This window comes from Trichosurus vulpecula, chromosome 2 (assembly GCF_011100635.1).
Source record: "Trichosurus vulpecula isolate mTriVul1 chromosome 2, mTriVul1.pri, whole genome shotgun sequence".
NCBI classification, from domain to species: domain Eukaryota; kingdom Metazoa; phylum Chordata; class Mammalia; order Diprotodontia; family Phalangeridae; genus Trichosurus; species Trichosurus vulpecula.
The window spans coordinates 301,110,932-301,128,881 of NC_050574.1; the positions used below are offsets into that span (position 1 = coordinate 301,110,932).

At 37.0% G+C, this 17,950-nt stretch overlaps 1 protein-coding gene across 2 annotated transcripts in view; it reads right to left on the reverse strand.

Annotated features, from left to right (window-relative positions):
- C2H2orf76 (chromosome 2 C2orf76 homolog) overlaps positions 1-17,950 on the reverse strand; it is a 64,194-nt gene that overhangs the window by 43,389 nt on the left and 2,855 nt on the right. For both annotated transcript variants that reach the window (XM_036746312.1, XM_036746311.1), the window contains exon 2: positions 6,676-6,830. In XM_036746312.1, the coding sequence (XP_036602207.1) occupies positions 6,676-6,808 (133 nt within the window). In that variant the 5' untranslated portion in view covers positions 6,809-6,830. The remainder of the gene's footprint in view (positions 1-6,675; positions 6,831-17,950) is intronic.

The window sequence follows — 17,950 nt, forward strand, 5'->3', positions numbered from 1 at the left end:
GTATTAGAAATGCTAGCAAAAGCAGTAAGAGAAGAAAAAGAAATTGAAGGAATTAAAATGGGCAATGAGGTAATAAAACTATCTCTCTTTTCAGATGATATGATGATATACTTGGAAAATCCTAGGTTCAACTAAAAAGCTAGTTGAAACAATTAACAATTGTAGCAAAGTAGCAGGAGATAAAATAAACCCACATAAATCATTAGCATTTCCATGTATCACCAACAAAACACTTCAAAAAGAGATAGTAAGAGATACCCCATTTAAAATAACCATAGACAGCATAAAATAACTGGGAGAATACCTGCCAAGACAAACCTAGGAATTACATGAACATAATTATAAAATACTTTTTATGCAAATAAAGTCGTATTTAAATATTTGGAGAAATATTAATTATTCATGTGTGGGCAGAGCCAATATAATAAAAATGACAAATCTACCTAAACTAATCTATTTATTCAAAGCTATCACAATTACCAAAAAATTACTTTATTGAGCTAGAAAAAATAACAAGATTTATATGAAAGAACAAAAGGCCAAAATATCAAAAGAATTAATGAAAAAAAAGTAAAGGAAGGAGGTTTAGCAGTACCAGATCTTAAACTAGATTATAAGGCTAATTATCAACACTATGTGGTACTAGCTAAGAAACAGAAAGACAGATCAGTAGAAACAGAGTAGAAATACAATATACAGTATTAACCAATTTGATAAGCGCAAAGATTTAAACTTTTGGGATAAGAATTTGTTATTTGATAAAAACTGTTGGGAAAACTGGAAAGCAGTCTGGCAGAAATTGGGCATAGGTTAATATTTTACACCACTTACTAAAATATGGTCAAAATGGATATATGATATAAATATAAAGAGTGATATTATAGTAAGAAGAGCATGGAACATATTACCTATCAGCTTTATGGATAGGAGAAGAATTTATGAATAAACAAAAGACAGACAGCATTGTGGGATGTAAAATGGATAATTTTGATTACATTAAATTTAAAAAGTTTTGTACAAATAAAACCAATGTAGCCAAGAATAGAAGGAAAGCAGAAAATTACGGGAAAATTTTTTAGACAATTTCTCAGATAAATGTCTCATATCTCAAATATATAAAGAACTCTGTCAAATTTATAAGATTATGAGTCATTCTCCAATTGATAAATGGTCAAAGGATATAAACTGGCAGTTTTTCAGAAAAGAAATCAATGCTATATATAGTCATACGAAAAAATGTTCTAAATCATTGTTGATTAGAAAAATGTACATTCAAACAACTTTGAGATATCTCACACCTATCAATTTGGCTAAAATGATTGAAAGGGAAGATGACATATGTTGGAGGAAGTGTAGAAAAATTGGGACACTAGTCACTGTTGGTGAAATTGTGAACTGATCCAACCATTTTGGAGAGCAATATGGAAATATGCCCAAAGAGTTACAAAACTATGTATACTCTTTGACCCAGCAATACCACTATTAGGTCTCTTTCCCAAGGTGATCAGGGAAAAAGGAAAAGAACCTAGATGTTCTAAAATATTTATAGCAGCTTTCTTTGTTGCAGATGGCAAAGAACTGAAAATTGAGAGGATACCCATCAATTGGAGAATGGCTAAACAAGTCATGGTATATGATTGTGATGGAATACTACTGTGCTGTAAGAAATTTCAGAAAAATGCAGAAAGACTTGCATGAAATAATGAAAAATGAAATGAGCAGAACCAAGAGAATATTGTATTCAGTAACAAAAATACTGTTCAAAGCATAACTGTGAACAACTAAGTTATTCTGAGTATTTAAATGCTCAAATCAACCTCCAGAGAACTGATTGATAGAAGTATATATAGTATGGTTTTGCATGTGTGCATGTGTGCGTGTGTGCGTGAGTGCGTGCGTGTGTGTGTGTATCTGTGTCAAATGGTGGCCTTCTCTAGTAAAGGGCAGGGAGGCAGAGAGGGAGAGAGTTCAGAACTTAAAATATAACCCCAAGAAAATTTAATTTAATTTTAAAAAAGAAAGAAATTTCTACCCATTCCAGGTGTGTTCCCCCAACCCTTACTGTTAGAAACCAATGTCTAGTCTGCAATTCCATTTAAACAATTAACATCAATTCACTTTTACAAAGGGATTTCTATTTTAAAGATATAGCAACATCAGAAATACAGACTTTTCCCCATACACACTTTGGGGGCACTCCCCCAGTATCACTTTGGTCCCTTGGGATAGTGGATTCAGACTTAATGCAGTTTCTACCCACCACTGAACACACTAAGGTCATGTTCATACATGGCATCGCTGCTGGATGAGTCCCTGTCTCAGCTATTGATGGGTTCATACTCACAGTGCCCTTCCTCTGAAAAGAAGGAGGGGGGGCGGTACCTTCTCATCTCTCTTTTGGGGGGACCAAGTGTGGTTATTACAGTTTCACAGCATGCACGTTCTATTGTTTTGATGTTGCTGTCCTTTACTTTTTACGTTATTAAAGTTAAACTATATTTTCAGTTATTCCTAGCATTCCTCTCCTGAGTTTTCCCAAGCATAATGCAAGCTACTTGAAGGTAGTCACTCTTTCAAGTTTCTCCTCACATCCCTAGCACTTCTAGTAATAATGTCCACTCACTGGTCACTCAATAAGGATTTCATACTTAGAATACCAAAGGTTAGGCTAAAATTTGTAGAAAGTCTAAAAACCATGCAATTGAAATTGTGCTCCAAGCTTCTCCTAGAAACAAAACCCATTTTTAAATACCAATATTCTTCTAGTGATGTTTTATGATTTTGATGCATGACATAACAGTTTCAGAAGAAGTTTCAGATCATCCAGTGGGACAGAAACCTATATGATGTGCAGAAATAGGCTGCAGGATATTAACAATAGGGAATTACAGGCTGTCCCTAAAGTCTGGACACATAGGCAATTGACGGCAAAGTGGAGTTATTGCATCCAGTTCACGTGAATCTTGCAAAGAGCATCAACCTTTGCATCACAAATGAATTGAAGATGTTATTTGTTAATATTCCAATTAAATACAATGTTGTTGAAAATTTCATTCATTTCATTTCTTGAAAATATGCATTTTTGCCTATGTGTCCAGACTTAAGAAATACCCTGTATACAAGAAAACAGCCTATAAATGTTATCAAAGAAATCTATGATTGGTCATGAATAACAGCTTCTATATTCCAAGCAATATCATGAGATCCAGAAGAAGGCCCCAGCACATTGTTGGGTAGATGCCCCATGGAAGACGTATAGGAAAACAAGAGGTCAGAACAAAATAATTTCAAGGACAGAGACTCAGATTAAAAGGCTGGGAGGAGAAGGAGAGTAAGGAAGGAAGGGCGGTTATTAAGAGAGAGATGGGAACTTCATGATGCAAGAAGACATAGGAGTAGGAGCTCAAGATACTTCTCCCAGGACTGGCTCCCCAGGCACTCCCTTTCATCTCTTACTTTGACCTTTAATATTGGCCTGCCTGTTTCCTTTGCCATTGCTATTCTCTGTTGCTTTCAAAAAGGGTTGCTCTCTTCTTTCAATGCAGAACATAAAAGCTTTCCCATCCCATTTCAGGTATTAGTTCCATCACACTCTAGTCCAGCGGTGGGAACCTGCAGCCTCAAGGCCACAAGTAGCCCTCTAGGTCCTCAAGTGCAGCCCTTTGACTGAATCCAAGCTTCACAGAACAAATCCCCTTAATAAAAGGATTTGTTCTTTTAAACTTGGATTCAGTCAAAAGGCCACACCCAACGGCCTAGAGGGCCATATGTGGCCTCACAGGTTCCCCACACCTGCATCTAGTCTAATACTTTAGACAAATATGTAGGCAGGACTGGGTTAGGATAATTAGGATAAGAGAATTCACAAAATGAATGTAAAAGAAAAACAACAACTGGTATAGAAACAGGATGAAGCTTTTTTAAATGAAAAAAATTAACAAATTAAGTTCAAAGACAATTTTAGTTTTTAAAAAAAGATACTACCTCCTGCCTTTCTTCACAAGGCAACTAATTTTCCTTCTGAATGCAAACCAGACTATTTAAAATTGTGGAACTATCCTCATAACATATCCAGCATTATCAATCAATAAAATCAATCGATAAAGACCTATTTATAGTCTTTATGCCTACTATGTGCCAGGCACTGTGCTAAGTGCCAGAGAAAGGAAGACTTAGCAAAACAGTCCCTACTTTCAAGATGCTTATACACTAATGGAGGAAGCCACATGTATATTCCTGTGTGTGTGTGTGTGCACGCGCGTTATAAATTTCCAATTACATATACATGATATACACAAATTAAATAGAAGGTAACCTTGGGGAGGACAGAACTAGTATCTGGTGGCACCAGGAAAAGCCTCTCACAATAGGTGTCACTGGAGCTCAATCTTGAAGGAAACCTTGTATTTCAAAAGGCAGAGAAGATGCGAGGGAAACATTCCAGTCACTGAGGACAGTCACTGCAAAGGCACAGAGATGAGGGATGAACATTGTGGGTGAAGAACAGCAAGTAGGCCAGCGGGGCTGGACTATAAAGAACATGCAGGAGAGTCATGTGCAGGAGAAAAGAAAGCTAAGAAGGGCTGGTCAAATCATGAAAGGCTTTAATATCAAGCAAAGAATTGATGGTGGTGGGGATAGGGAGAAACTGGAGTTTATTGAAGAGGGAATGGACACGGTAACAGTGATAATAGCTGGCGTTTATGTAGTGTTTGCTATGTGCCAAGCACTGTTCTAAATAAATGCTTTATAAACATACTCTGGGAGGGAGGTGCCATTATTATCCCCATTTCACAGTTAAGGAAACTGAGGCACAGAGGTTAAGTGACTCGCCCCCGGTCACACGCGAGCAGGTATCTGAGGCTACATTTGATCTCAGACCTTCCTGTCTCCAGGCCCAGCCTTCCCCCCGCTTCAACACTTAGAGGCCTCACCTTGTGTTTTAAGAAAAACACTTCAAAAGCCAAGTGGAGGACAAACGTAAGTGACGCATAGATCTAAGTCAAGGGTCCATCGCAACAACAGAATGACTAAGCTATGAGGGGGCCTGAACACAGGTGGTGGCTGCATGAGTGAAGAGGTGATATACATGAGGGATGTGGAGACAGAACAATAGGGCTGGGCAAGCTGAGTGACTAGTTATATGAGGAGTGAGAGGAAGAAGTCAGTGATGACATCACCAGAAGAATGATGGTGCCCTGGACTATATTAGGGAAGTTCAAAGGAGTTTTAGGTTTGGTGGTAGACTGTGAAAGATTTAAATATCAAACAGAGGCATAGCAGGTATTTGATTCAAGGAGAAGTATAGAGTCATTGAAACGTCTTGAACTGTGATGAGGTCCCGAGCTAGGCTTTAGGAATAACAATTTAGGGAGTTGTAAAGAGAAAATGAAGAGTGGAAGATGACTACAAAGTGATAAAAATGCCTAAATCCCTTCCAGTTCTAAATCCTTCAAGAATAGTTCCCAAATTACCAAAAGGTAGTATCCAAAAGTCCATCTTATGGCAATTATTTGGAACTTCAGATGGAGTTTATCATAGAAAAAAATATGAATAGAATTCTGCTACATTATGAGTTAAATACGTCTTTTCAGGCTGGCCTGGGAACATCATCACCATTGGTAACACTGTTTCTTAGAGGAAATGTGTTGTACAGCGCTGGGCAATAAGGAAGAACAAAAACACCTCCAACACATCTTCCCCCAACTCCAAAGCCAGTGGCCCCTGGGGACCTGACATACATTGAGAAGGGGATATGATGGTTCAGGAAACCTATTCTGAAACTCTGACATTTGAGTCTGACAATTTAAAAAACAGTGCTGTCTCTAGTAGACACTACACTCCATCACTGCTAATCCTCAGGTAGCCAAAGTAAAAAAGAATACTCTCGGAAAATATAAATTTAAATCCACAAAATTTAAAAATTTCATTGAACAAGACAGCTGTACCTCTTTAGCAATTATATTAAAAGGCTTGACAACAAGCAGTCACAATAGCTTTTAGTTTTTTGTCAAAACTATTCTATTCCCTGGTCAAAGAATCAGAAATTAAAGGAGTTTTGAGATCATCTTGTCCATCTACCCAAATGTACAGATGAAGGAGCTGAAGATGAAACTAGAGAGATGAAGGGCATGCCCTGGAGAACTAAAGGTACCCAAATAAATTTAAGTGATTGAACCATCATATCAATCATATGTATTAGAAAATCCTACCCTTTTAAGTCCTAATCACAACAAAAGGAATGATACTTTCTTCCCTCAATTATCTTTAACTCAAAAATGACAAACTAAGGGAAGTAGTGCTGAGGTAGGAAGATCGAAGATGACGAGCAAAATGGAATACTTGGGTCCTCTAAAGGACAATGCATATAAGTCATCAATTTGGGGGAAAAAGAGGCAGAAACCACACGAAATGTCACCATGCTGTGCAAATACAACCATCCCTAATATGTGCATCCTTCTGTTAATGCCAACGACTAGAATATTTTTTACATGTATTGTAGCTATACCACATATCAAATCTAAAGAACATGAAGCTCGATCTTCTCTGAACAAACCAATAATAGTAATATTGCAAAAGCCCACAAATTAGCTTGGATAGGAATCTATACTAAGAAACATGAATATTACTAAAGCAATAACTGAACTAATTGTTAAAGTGCTAATAAAATCATACCTTTTTTAAGGAATACGATAAATTCTTTTACAGTTTGGTCCAAATTAACTCCATGATAAACGAGGGGCTTGAAATTGCGATGCTCAAAGGAACGAATGAGACGAACTGTAATCGTTGCCTTCTCAGAAGACATGTGAGAAAATTTCCAGGGCAAGCTAAATGCAGAAAAAACATGTAAAAATAAATAAATCATGATTTATCCAGACAAAACTAGTTTATATCTTGACAATGATTTCATTGAGTTCCAAGACCACCTCTTTCTCTGGAGTGTGATATCAGGCCAAATTCCCAAACCTTCCAAACAATGTCAAAGGCTCTCTAATCCAAACCCAGGATACTCCTGGTTCTGCTACCTCAGAAAATTTTGACCAGAACAATCTAAGTGCAAAAGAGAAGAAATGAGAGTGAAAGGGAGAATGAGGACCAAGAATGACATGTAACCACAGACATGAATTTCTAAATGGTTTATTTTAAATTATTTATGCTAATGCTTCCTTTCACTGCCAAAAATAGTTAACAGTAACTTAAATTTTCATACACCAAGGGATTTCATTAAATGTGACTTAATATTTATGCAAGATACTAGGTTTTAAGTATTACCATATGTAAAACCTATTTTTTTTTACTTTAATTTGCTCCTATGGAACAAATTTCATAACCACTCCCCCTCAAAAAAATTGATATAGGGATAAATATTTTAAATGGAGCAACTGGATCCATTTAGTACCAGTAGAAGCAATCTCAAACATAATTTGCATGATGTACCCTATTTTTTTTAATAAAGGACAGTGTGATGCAACAAAAAGAATATTAGCTTTGAAGTAAGAGGACCTGGGTTCAAATTTCAGCTTTGCTAATTACTACCTGGTATGACCTCAATTGAGCCCACTGCTTATGTTTTTTGGTCCAAACTCTGTCCCCTTCTTCTTCTAGGATATTGTCCTATGGATTGTTCTCTTATCTTCAATATTTCCCTGTGCATTAGCTCCTTTGACACTGCCTACTGCGTCAAGTCTCCCTCATCCTTAGAAAAACCTTCACTTGATCCTACCAAACCCATCAAGATTTCTTCCCATCTGGATTCCTCTTCGTTACCAAACTCCTAGAAAAAAATCAGCCACCCTTTTTAGCCTTGACATCCTCACTCTACCCACTCAAATCTCCATCCCTTGTGAAGTCTTTTCTAACCTTACTCCCATCCTATTCATACTTAGTGTTCTCTCATACTTCAATTAACCTTCTATTTATTTGTATATTCTATCCTTTATGTTGTATTCTGCTATTCTGCTAATGCTATTTATGCATTTTTCTTTTCCATCTTAAAATCCTTAAAGTGTAGCATAGTACCTTGCACATAATGCTTATGACAAATGCCTATTTGAATTTAACTAACTTAAAGATGCCTGAAGCTATTCAAAAGCCTATATTTTCACCTACTACAAGTAGCTCAAAATTTCTATTTATTATTTAATTTTCAATTCAAAACTCCAAATATATTTTAATGTCTGCCTAATCTTGACCAAATCAAGTACTTACATTTCCCTGAGCCAAATATTTTCACAATGAGGAAAGAAAAAACCTAACCTTTGTAAGTGTTTCACAACAGCAGTTGCTTACAGAAAGATCTATTGTGCCTTAGGGAGGGTATGGAAGCAAGCCGTGCTTTGGGGAGGAAAAAAAAGACACATTAGGAAAGATAGGAATGCTGACATAATGGATTGCCAAATTAGACAATATTTGTGCAGATTTGACTTATTTTAAAACCTAGATTGTTTCATTTTAAAATGTAACCCCAATTGCCCTGCCAAAAAAAAAAAAGCAAAAAAAAAATGTAATATTCACTGGAGGTTACTAAATGAAGAGAACAAAAATTCAGAACTACACTGTTAAATACAGTATTGAACAGGAGGAAAATATATAAAAGGAAAACAAGTTGTTGATTATCTGGGCCAGTTGAAGAGATCTATTTGATACTCTATTGATAATCCATTAGATACTAGGGGCTCTGGTGGAAGCTTTTCTATCACTACCAGAATTTGCTTAAAGGCATAGGAAATCCTGATGCCACAATTTATTGCTATTTTTCCAAGGAAAAAAAATAATTTCTGTGGCTAGGGAAGCAAATTGGACTCGGGATAGGAAGGCCTGGTTTTGAATCCCTGCTCTTCCATGCTACCTGTATGGCATTCAGAAGGTCACTATACCTATCAGGTTCCTCATCTATAAAAAAAAAAGACCATTAACTAAGTGATCTCTAAGATTCTATACAATTCTAAATCCTATTGTACAGGTGATTGGCCAATAGGCATGACCACAAATTAAGTGCAGCATGCTCTGCCTGCTGCCAAACCATTGAGACTTAGTGAGCCTGCTTCTGGACATCCACAGCAGGGCCCTGCTCTCCACTGGTAAGCCGTCAGGCTTTGGACTGACTACTGTGACAAAACTGAGAATGCATACAACAGATTCCTTCAGTAGAACCAGATGCTTCAAGGAATATAGCCTTTCCAAAATGACAAGATTCTGTGAACCTCTGAAAGGGAGTGTGGGCCATTTTCTTCTGAAAGTGAATCTTGCACATGATTTAGATGTAACATGTGATATCATAAGCAAAGTAGGGGAGCATAGAGAATTTTACTTGTCAGATACATGCGTAAGGGAAGAATTTTGGTGACATAAAAAGACAAAAGATATCAATCACGTAAAATCATATGAGAGATGTAATTGAAGTAACTTTATTCAATGATCTGCAGCATGTTAATATCAAGAAAATCAGCTGTGCCACATTTAAAGTTTTTGTTTATATTAAGAAGAATGTACTGTAAGTAGTCCATCAGAAACAAAAAATATTAGTAACTAGGTTCTCCAAATGTTCCAAATATAACTAATGCCAAAACGCTGCAAAGAAACCCACTGTCATTCAGAAAAGGTCTGCCTAACAATTTATACGTGAAAAGCAAAGTGAATGAAATTATCTAAATTATGACATATATATGGAGAGATAATCCATTGCATATTAAATTGTGTGTACATGTATGAATCTTAAACAGACACAAATTACAGACAATAAGCTGGGCTCAGAACTAAAAAGGAAATTTGGCTAGTTCACATTTGATAGCAAGCACTTTCAACTACCCCAAACTGTTCACTGGAGCAAATACTCATCATTTAACATTCATTTTCCTGGTGATGCTACATGCCTACAAATAGTGCAATACTATAATCTCAGAAGAATCAAGACTAAAACGGCTCAAAAAGCAACAGAAAGGCACATGGTTTAGGTAACATAGCACTATCAACCACAATCTGACTGCAAAAAGTAGAATAAGAGACATACAAAAGGAATGGTGGGCCTACATGCAGTGAGAGGAAAAGATAACAGGACAAATTGAATATTACACTGGTACCCATTAAATACAAAAATAACCAGTGGAAAACCTCCACCCCAACAACCTAACATGATAAGGAATGGTAAGGAGGACTGAGATCTATCCCAGCAGAGGGAGCAGAACCCACAGTGATGAGATCACTGATATAAAGTAATAAATACTCTGATAATCTTTTTTGTAAATCCAATTTTCACATTGTTTAAATTTTTGTTTACATTCTGTTGATTCTAGCTTCTTCCCAAAAAATCCCATATACATGCATGAACATGTGTGTGTACTACCAATCCCTTATAAATATCACTAACATCTTTCTGGATTTAAGAAGCACTTATCTATCTTTTCATGGCCCTTTATTACATATAATCTTTATTGCATCATGATCTGAAAAGGATGCACTTAATATTTCTGCCTTTCTACAATGGATTGTGAGGTTTTTATGCCATAGTACATGGTCAATTTTTGTTTAGGTTCCATGTACCACCAAGAAAAAGGTATATTCCTTTCTATCTCCATTCAATTTTCTCCAGAGGTCTACCATATCTAACTTTTCTAAAAGTCTATTCACCTCCTTAACTTTCTTCTTGTTTATTTTGTGGTTAGATTTATCTGGTTCAGAGAGGGGAAGGTTGAGGTCCCCCCCATAGTATAGCTTTACTGTCAATTTCTTCCTGTAACTCCCTTAACTTCTTTTCTAAGAATTTAGATGCTATACCACTTGGTGCATATATATTTAGTAATGATATTGGTTCATTGTCTATGGTGCCTTTTAGCAGGATATAGTTTTCTTCCTTATCTCTTTTCATTAGATCTATTTTTGCTTTGCCTGAGATCAGGATTGCTACCCCTGTTTTTTTTACTTCAGCTGAAGCATAATATATTCTACTCCAGTCTTTTACCTTTTTACCCTGTGTGTATCCGTTTCAAACATGTTTCTTTTAAACAACATATTGTAAGATTATGATTTTTAATCCATTCTGCTACCCATTTTATGAGAGTTCAACCCATTCATATTCAGTTATGATGACTATCTATGTCTTTCTCTCCATCCTATCCCACCCCCATTTACACTTCTCCTTTCTCCCTTTTCCTCCTCACTAGAGTTTTGCTTTTGACCACTGCATCCCTCAATCTGCCCTCCCTTCTGTCAGTCCCACTCCATTTCTTTCACTTTTCCCTTACTACTACTTCCTCCCTCCCTCTTTTTTCCACTTTCCCCTCCAACTTCCTATAGGCCAAGTTCTATACCTATGTTATTCCTTCCTTGGGCCAAATTTGATGAGAGTGAAGTTCAAACAATGCTTATCTCCCTCCCTTCTAAGAAGCACTTATCAAAAAAGTCCATTCCTCCCACCTTAGAGGGTAAAAAAAAAAATCAAACAGCTCAGAAAAGGTGGTCTTTTTTGAAAAAGGAAAAAAAATTATATTTGTATAAACAATAAATTGAATAGAAAATTAGCAGCCTCATTAATTTTTTAATCACTGAAAGTATACAAATGACTTCACATTTCTGAGTCCCAGAGTAAATAATTTTAATTTGTACTGCTAGGTATGATCTATATACTGCATCATGTCATTTAGGAAATTGCTTAATCTCTTTAAAGTAAATATCTTCACTAGTTAACAATTAAATATACAATTTCATTTAAACTAGTTTTTAGTATGCCAATTACAGTAAATTTATATTTAAGATTACAATCAAAAGCTATTAGTATTAATTTCATTATTAAACTACTCCAGCATGCTAAATAGCATGGGGGTTTTGTGTTTTTGTATGTTTAATATGCAAGTAGATATACACATCCACAGTTATAACATGCAGCTTCATCATCAATTAGTATTAAGGATTTTATTAAAACTTTCCTCTACTCAAATCCTACTCTTCTGCTTCATGGTGACATGCAAGTGATCCCAGGTTTTTAAAGGCCATACCATTGTGGAGTACGAATTATGGCAAGTCCTATTAAACTATATTGTCTTTGAATTCATGACCAACCTAGGTAAGTTCAGAAGGTTGGTCATCAAATGATATGTTTTTGGCTAGAGTGATTCATGAAACTGTCTGCTCAAACATGGAGAAACAGCCATCTATGCTGGAGGAAAAATTACCCCCCAATTAAATAGCTGAGCTTATGATGTAAAGAAGTTTCACCTAAGGGGAACACTAAAATACCCTCACTCACATGGTATTGCTTCCTCACTTTCTCTTGAGTGTTGTTCTATTTTACAGTCATGCAACACTAAAATTAGAAAATTGACAGCAGAAAGGACCTTTGTTTCTGAGAGAAATCTGGGGTCATTAAAGAGAGCTCTGCAACTTCCTGAAAGCAATCCAGCCTGTTCTCTACCTGCTTAATTCTGGCCTAAATTGTTATCCATTTGTACCATCAGTCCCAGAGAGACATAATGATGAACAGGGAGTTCTTTTGCTCAATGTAAAGGTGTGGACCAATCTAAAATATTGTTTGCAAAAGCCTACATGTTTCTGCCCTAAATATGACAAGGCTGTGATAAAAATTTTATGTAGACTGGAAAGTAGGCAGATGAGTTAATTGTCAGTGTTCTTCCAGCTACTGTCTTTCTCTGTTTAATAGGCAGCTAGATGGCGCAATGAATAGAGTGACAGGTATGGAGTCAGAAGACCCAACTTCAAATCCAAGCTCAGTCACTACTAGCTTTGTGACCCTGGGCAAGTCACTTAACCTCTGTTTGCCTCTGTTTTCCTCATCTGTAAAGCAGAAATAACAACAGCACCCACCTCCCTGGGTTGTTGTGAGGTTTAAATGAGATTAACTGTAAAACAGTAAATCTCTATTAGCTATTAACGAGGTTCCAAAATTTTTTTTCTTCCAAATACTTTTGGAATGTTTCTCTCCTTCAGATACCTTGTGAGTCAATCTTTCAGTGCTCTTATAACTGTAAGATCTAGCATGGATCTCCTTTATGTACACTAGATCTAATGCACCAGTTTTTTCTCCTCTTTGTTTTCTTAGTGATATTTTTTAGCTCTTCTATATGCATATCCAGAATTGTGATGCTAGAATTATAGGACTGCAGATCTAAAATTGGAAAGGTTCTCAGAAGCCATCTAGTCTCTCTTGTACTTACAGTGCTTGTAGGTGAAGAAACTGAGGCTACAGACATTAGGTGACATTCCCAAAATCAGAGATTAGTCCAAGTGTAGTGGCTCTGCTGTCCTTCATGATGAAGTTTGTTACATAAATCTTTGCAGATCTTTTCCATTTTTCTTCTCTGTTATCCTCTGTTTCCTTTAATTGCCATTCAGGTTATTTTGCCTGCTGAGATCTCTTTAAACAAGTTTTATTCTCCACTGTTTATTCTTTTTGTGGTGATGCTGCTCATAGTTTTCCATTATTTCTAGGATTTTCTATGCAAGTCTACATCAATCAGCAATCAATAAGCATTTATTAAGTAGCTCTGATGTTTGGTTGACAGATCATGCAGCTCAGGCAAGCAAGCATCACCCAGCTAAATCACTCCAGTGTCATCAATGCATATCCTTGTTAAATATTCTCCTGCTATGACTAATTAGCATACTACTATGTGTGAACTTAAATGAGACTGAAAACGTCAAGCGTATCTCTATACTGGATCTATTTATGAACATTTTCATCATCCCCCAAGCCACCCTTAGGGAAAAAAGGAGAGGAAGAATTCGGTGCCACACTAACTGAAAAAGAAGAATTAGCATTTTATTCTGAATTTGCTATTGTATGTAAAAAAAAAAAAGCTTGCTACAAACAGAAAGTGTGCTGAAAGTGGTATGGAACTTACAGGAACAGACAAGGGTTACAGCCAGATACTAAGGGGCCATAGATACACTTAATCAAATGTTTTTAATTCAAGAGTTCTGAATAGACAATTTCTGATTATATAACCTTTCCCAAGATAAAATGATCTGAACTAAAATTACCGGGAAGTTTTTATTTTTAAGGAACTGACACTGAATTCCAAAATTTCACCATGTTTTCACATAACTGGAAGGACTGAGTCACCATTTGAAGGAAGGGGTGATAGTTTAAGCTCTGGGTCTTCTAGCTCAATAACCCTGGGCAAGTTACTAAATTTCATCTCTCTGGATCTCAATGTACTCTGTTGGCAAAAATGTTGTCTGTCAATTGCACACAGGTACTTTGAAGAAATTCTGGCATCATTATTCTAGATCCAAATGTGACAGGCTTGTGTTAAAATTAAAATTATTCTAAGATGAATTTTGCCCAAGCACATTTTTTAACTCTCAAAATTTAACTCAGTAAATGCTAGTGCCTTCCCTCTGAGATTACCTCAAATTTTTCCTCTATCTATCTTGTTTATACATTATTGCCTGTATGTTATCTCCTCCATTAGACAGTGAGCTCCTTGAAGGGTTTATTTTTGCCTTTGTGTCCCCAGTTCCTAATACTTGTATCATCAACCCTTAGCACAGTGACTGGTACTTATTGGGTGCTTAATATCTTTTTTTTTCTTTTTTTCGAGTTGAGGGGGAAGGCCAATTGGGGTAACGTGACTTGCCCAAGGTCACACAGTAGTGTGTCAAGTGTCTGAGGCCGGATTTGTAATAAATATCTTTCAAATGTCTGTGTCTTAAACAGACCATTTGTTTTGTGACAAAAATTTCACTGGACCATAGTCTTTGGTATAAGTCTTCTCTGCACCAGAGCAGATGTAACCCCTCCTTATCTTCCATTCCTGTGTAATTCTTGTCCATGTCTTTCCATAAATCCTTGACAGGGAACATTCATCATGTACACTGGAAGCCTTCCTCTGCTATTTTGTTTGGATTTTTTTTTAAAACACGTCCACAAAATATGTGGATATACCTTCACAAAAAAAAATTTACTAAGTACCTACTACATGACAGGCAGTGTTCCTAAATGTACTCTGTCGCTAGTTACCATTTCTTTGCTTGACAAGTCAAGTATTTGATAAATAAGGCACATTTTAATCTCATTGTAGCAACTGATTTATATCGGCTAAATTTTTATATGAAATTATCAGAAACAATGTTGACATCACTTCTACTATCCATTACCCATTTTTCAGGATCAGTAAATTTGTTTAGGTCTGGATTGAGTTATTTCAACTGCCTGTCAGATGTCTTCTTCATTATTATTCCTTCTTCTAGCTTTAAACTAATTCTGTTAATTTCTCTAAGTCAGAGGTTTCTCTGTACGCATTCAGATGATTTGGGGGTGATTCCGACATCTATATATATTCCTCTGCCTGTCAAATATAATCAATTTCATTTTTGTGATGTTATTCAAGGCTAAACATGTCCAGTACCTACCAATTCTTTTCTCAAAATATGAATGATATAGATATGTGAAGCTTCTGAGTAGTCTACAAGTCTTTGGCTCTCTCATTTCTGATTCTTGATTCCTGCTCTCCAATGTTTCTTATCCTCACTCGTTTCCACCTTTGCACTGAAGTCACAAAGTATTAAAGTGTATGTTGATTTAAAATGGAAGTTCTTACAGAGTTCTTCATAGAATTTCTCTATTTCATTTTCTGCAACTGATACTGGCGCAAAAGCTACATTTTCATGGTAGTCTTTTTACAAACACTTACCATGAGTATTGAAGTATGTTGTGGGAGCTGCTGGAGTTTATTGAGTAGGGGAATGAGAAGGTCAGATCTGCCTTTCAAGAAAATCACATTAGCAGCTGTTTGGATGATAGAGTGGAGTGGGGAGAGACTTAATATAGGGAGATCAATTAGAACGTTACAGCCAAGATGATGAGAGACAGAACTAGGGTTATGGATGTTATGGATGCATGACTAGTGAGGAGACATGCAATAAGTGTTTTAGAGTTAGAAACGACAAAATTTGACAACTGATTAGATACACAGAGTGAATGAAGAGTCAAGGATATCACCAAGGTTGTGAATTTATATGAACAGAAAGATGATGGTGTCCGAAAACGAAGTAGACAAGGCTGGAAGACAGGTATGTTTTGGCTGTTAAGATGATTTCTGTTTCTGATATTTTGAGTTTGACATGCCTAGGGAACATAGTAGGAAATATGTGATGCAGGACTGCAGCTCAGGAAACCATAGCTAGATATACAGATTTTGGCATCATGTGCACAGAAACGGTAATTAAGTCTTTGGGAGTAATGAGGTCACCAGGTGAGAGAAGGTAAAGAGAAAAGAGAAGCAGAGCCAGGAAAAAGCTTTTGGACACAGCTGAGATGAGCAAACCGCACTTGACAATGAAGTAGTCAACAAGTAGAAGAATGAACAATAAGCAGTGCCCCAAAGAAAAGGGCAATGGATATAGCAATTAAGACATTTTGGGTAACTTCGGAGGGAGAAGTTTCACCTGATGATGAAAAAAAAATCCCAGAGTGAGCTCTGTTCCACACACTTCTCCAAATAAATATAATGTGCCAAACCAAATCTTGATGGGGAAATCCAGAAAAAGTCACAGCTCACCTTAGCAAAGGGAGATAGGGAGGTCTTGCAGACACTGGGAATGAAGTTAGGGTAGGGCCAAGAGCACACTAAGGGCTGTGCAGACCCATACCCAGGTACTGCAATGGGGACAGGTGCCAACCTGCAGCTTTGTTGCCCAATACTCAGTTCCTGGTCAAAGATCCAAGACAGAGTGGTATTCCCAGGTAAGGAAGCCCTGGGCAGTGCACTGACTGAGAAAGGAAGAAATTCAAAAGCAAGCAGCAGTAGCAGCAACAGCAGCAGTAGAGTGGTATGGCTCAGACCCCAATACAGAAAAGTCTCTCACTTCCAGCGTTTAGCCCACCTTGCAGAGGAATAACCAAGGCAGGAATCCCAGATCGAAGAATATACAGGTCTGCTACTCTGAAACAAAAGAGCTCAATAGCTGGTTGATCCATGCTGAATCCAGCACAGCCTACTTTTAAAACAGACCCAAATCCAGGTCAGGACATTGCAGAGCTCAGACCACAGGTGATTCCCCCTTCATGGCTGACTACTGTGTAAAAGATTATTTACTGCTATATAAAAGGCATCAAGATTGCTGTGCTTTTTTTTAAACCTTTCCTAAGCAGCTGCCACTTTACATTGTCAGTAGCTTACCTGTGGTGTACCAGAAAGTCAGGTGTAACTTCAGAGGTCTTTGGTCTAAGTCAGCATTTTATTAACATATGTGAAATTGACCAAGTCACTTCATTTCTTTGGTTCTCAATCCCTCCTCTTCTAAAATAAGATAATCGGACTTATCTCTAAAGTCCCTTCCAGCCCTTTATTCCAATCCTGGTTAAGTCACTTAACCTCTAAATTTCAGCTGCCTCATCACTTCCCTGCCATCTCCACATCATGGGGCAGGTACTCTGGCCATCATCCTTATCTCCCTCCCACTAGAATTGTAGACTCTCTCCTGGAGACACTGGGCTCTAATCGATGAGCTTTCAACATACCTTCCTCAGAACTAGTCCTCTAGGCACCTTCTAGTTATCTCCACACATTGCAGGTATCACCTCTCTCCTCTTTCCAGCTATTCTTCATGTGTCATGTTCCCCCATGAGAGGAAACTGTTCTTGCTTGTTTGTATTTGCATCCCCAGCACTTAGCACAGTGTTCAGTACATAGTAAGAAGTCAATCCTCAACATTCATGAGTTTAACTTTTGTTTCTTCAAGCATTCCTATAATTTTATCAGTAACCTCATTTTCACTCCTGTGTTGGCAACCATGCACATCCGCAGCTATGCACAATAGAGAAAAAAAAAGGCACAATCCGTACAAGCTTCTAGCTGCAAAAAAGGAGGAAAATATTCATAAAAGTGTTCGTGAATCTGCTCCAGAAAGTGCTACAGTAACCTCTCGAGTGCATGATGATGGAACTGAAAAAAACAGAAAAGGAGCTAAGTTTGTGGACAAATGAGATGGT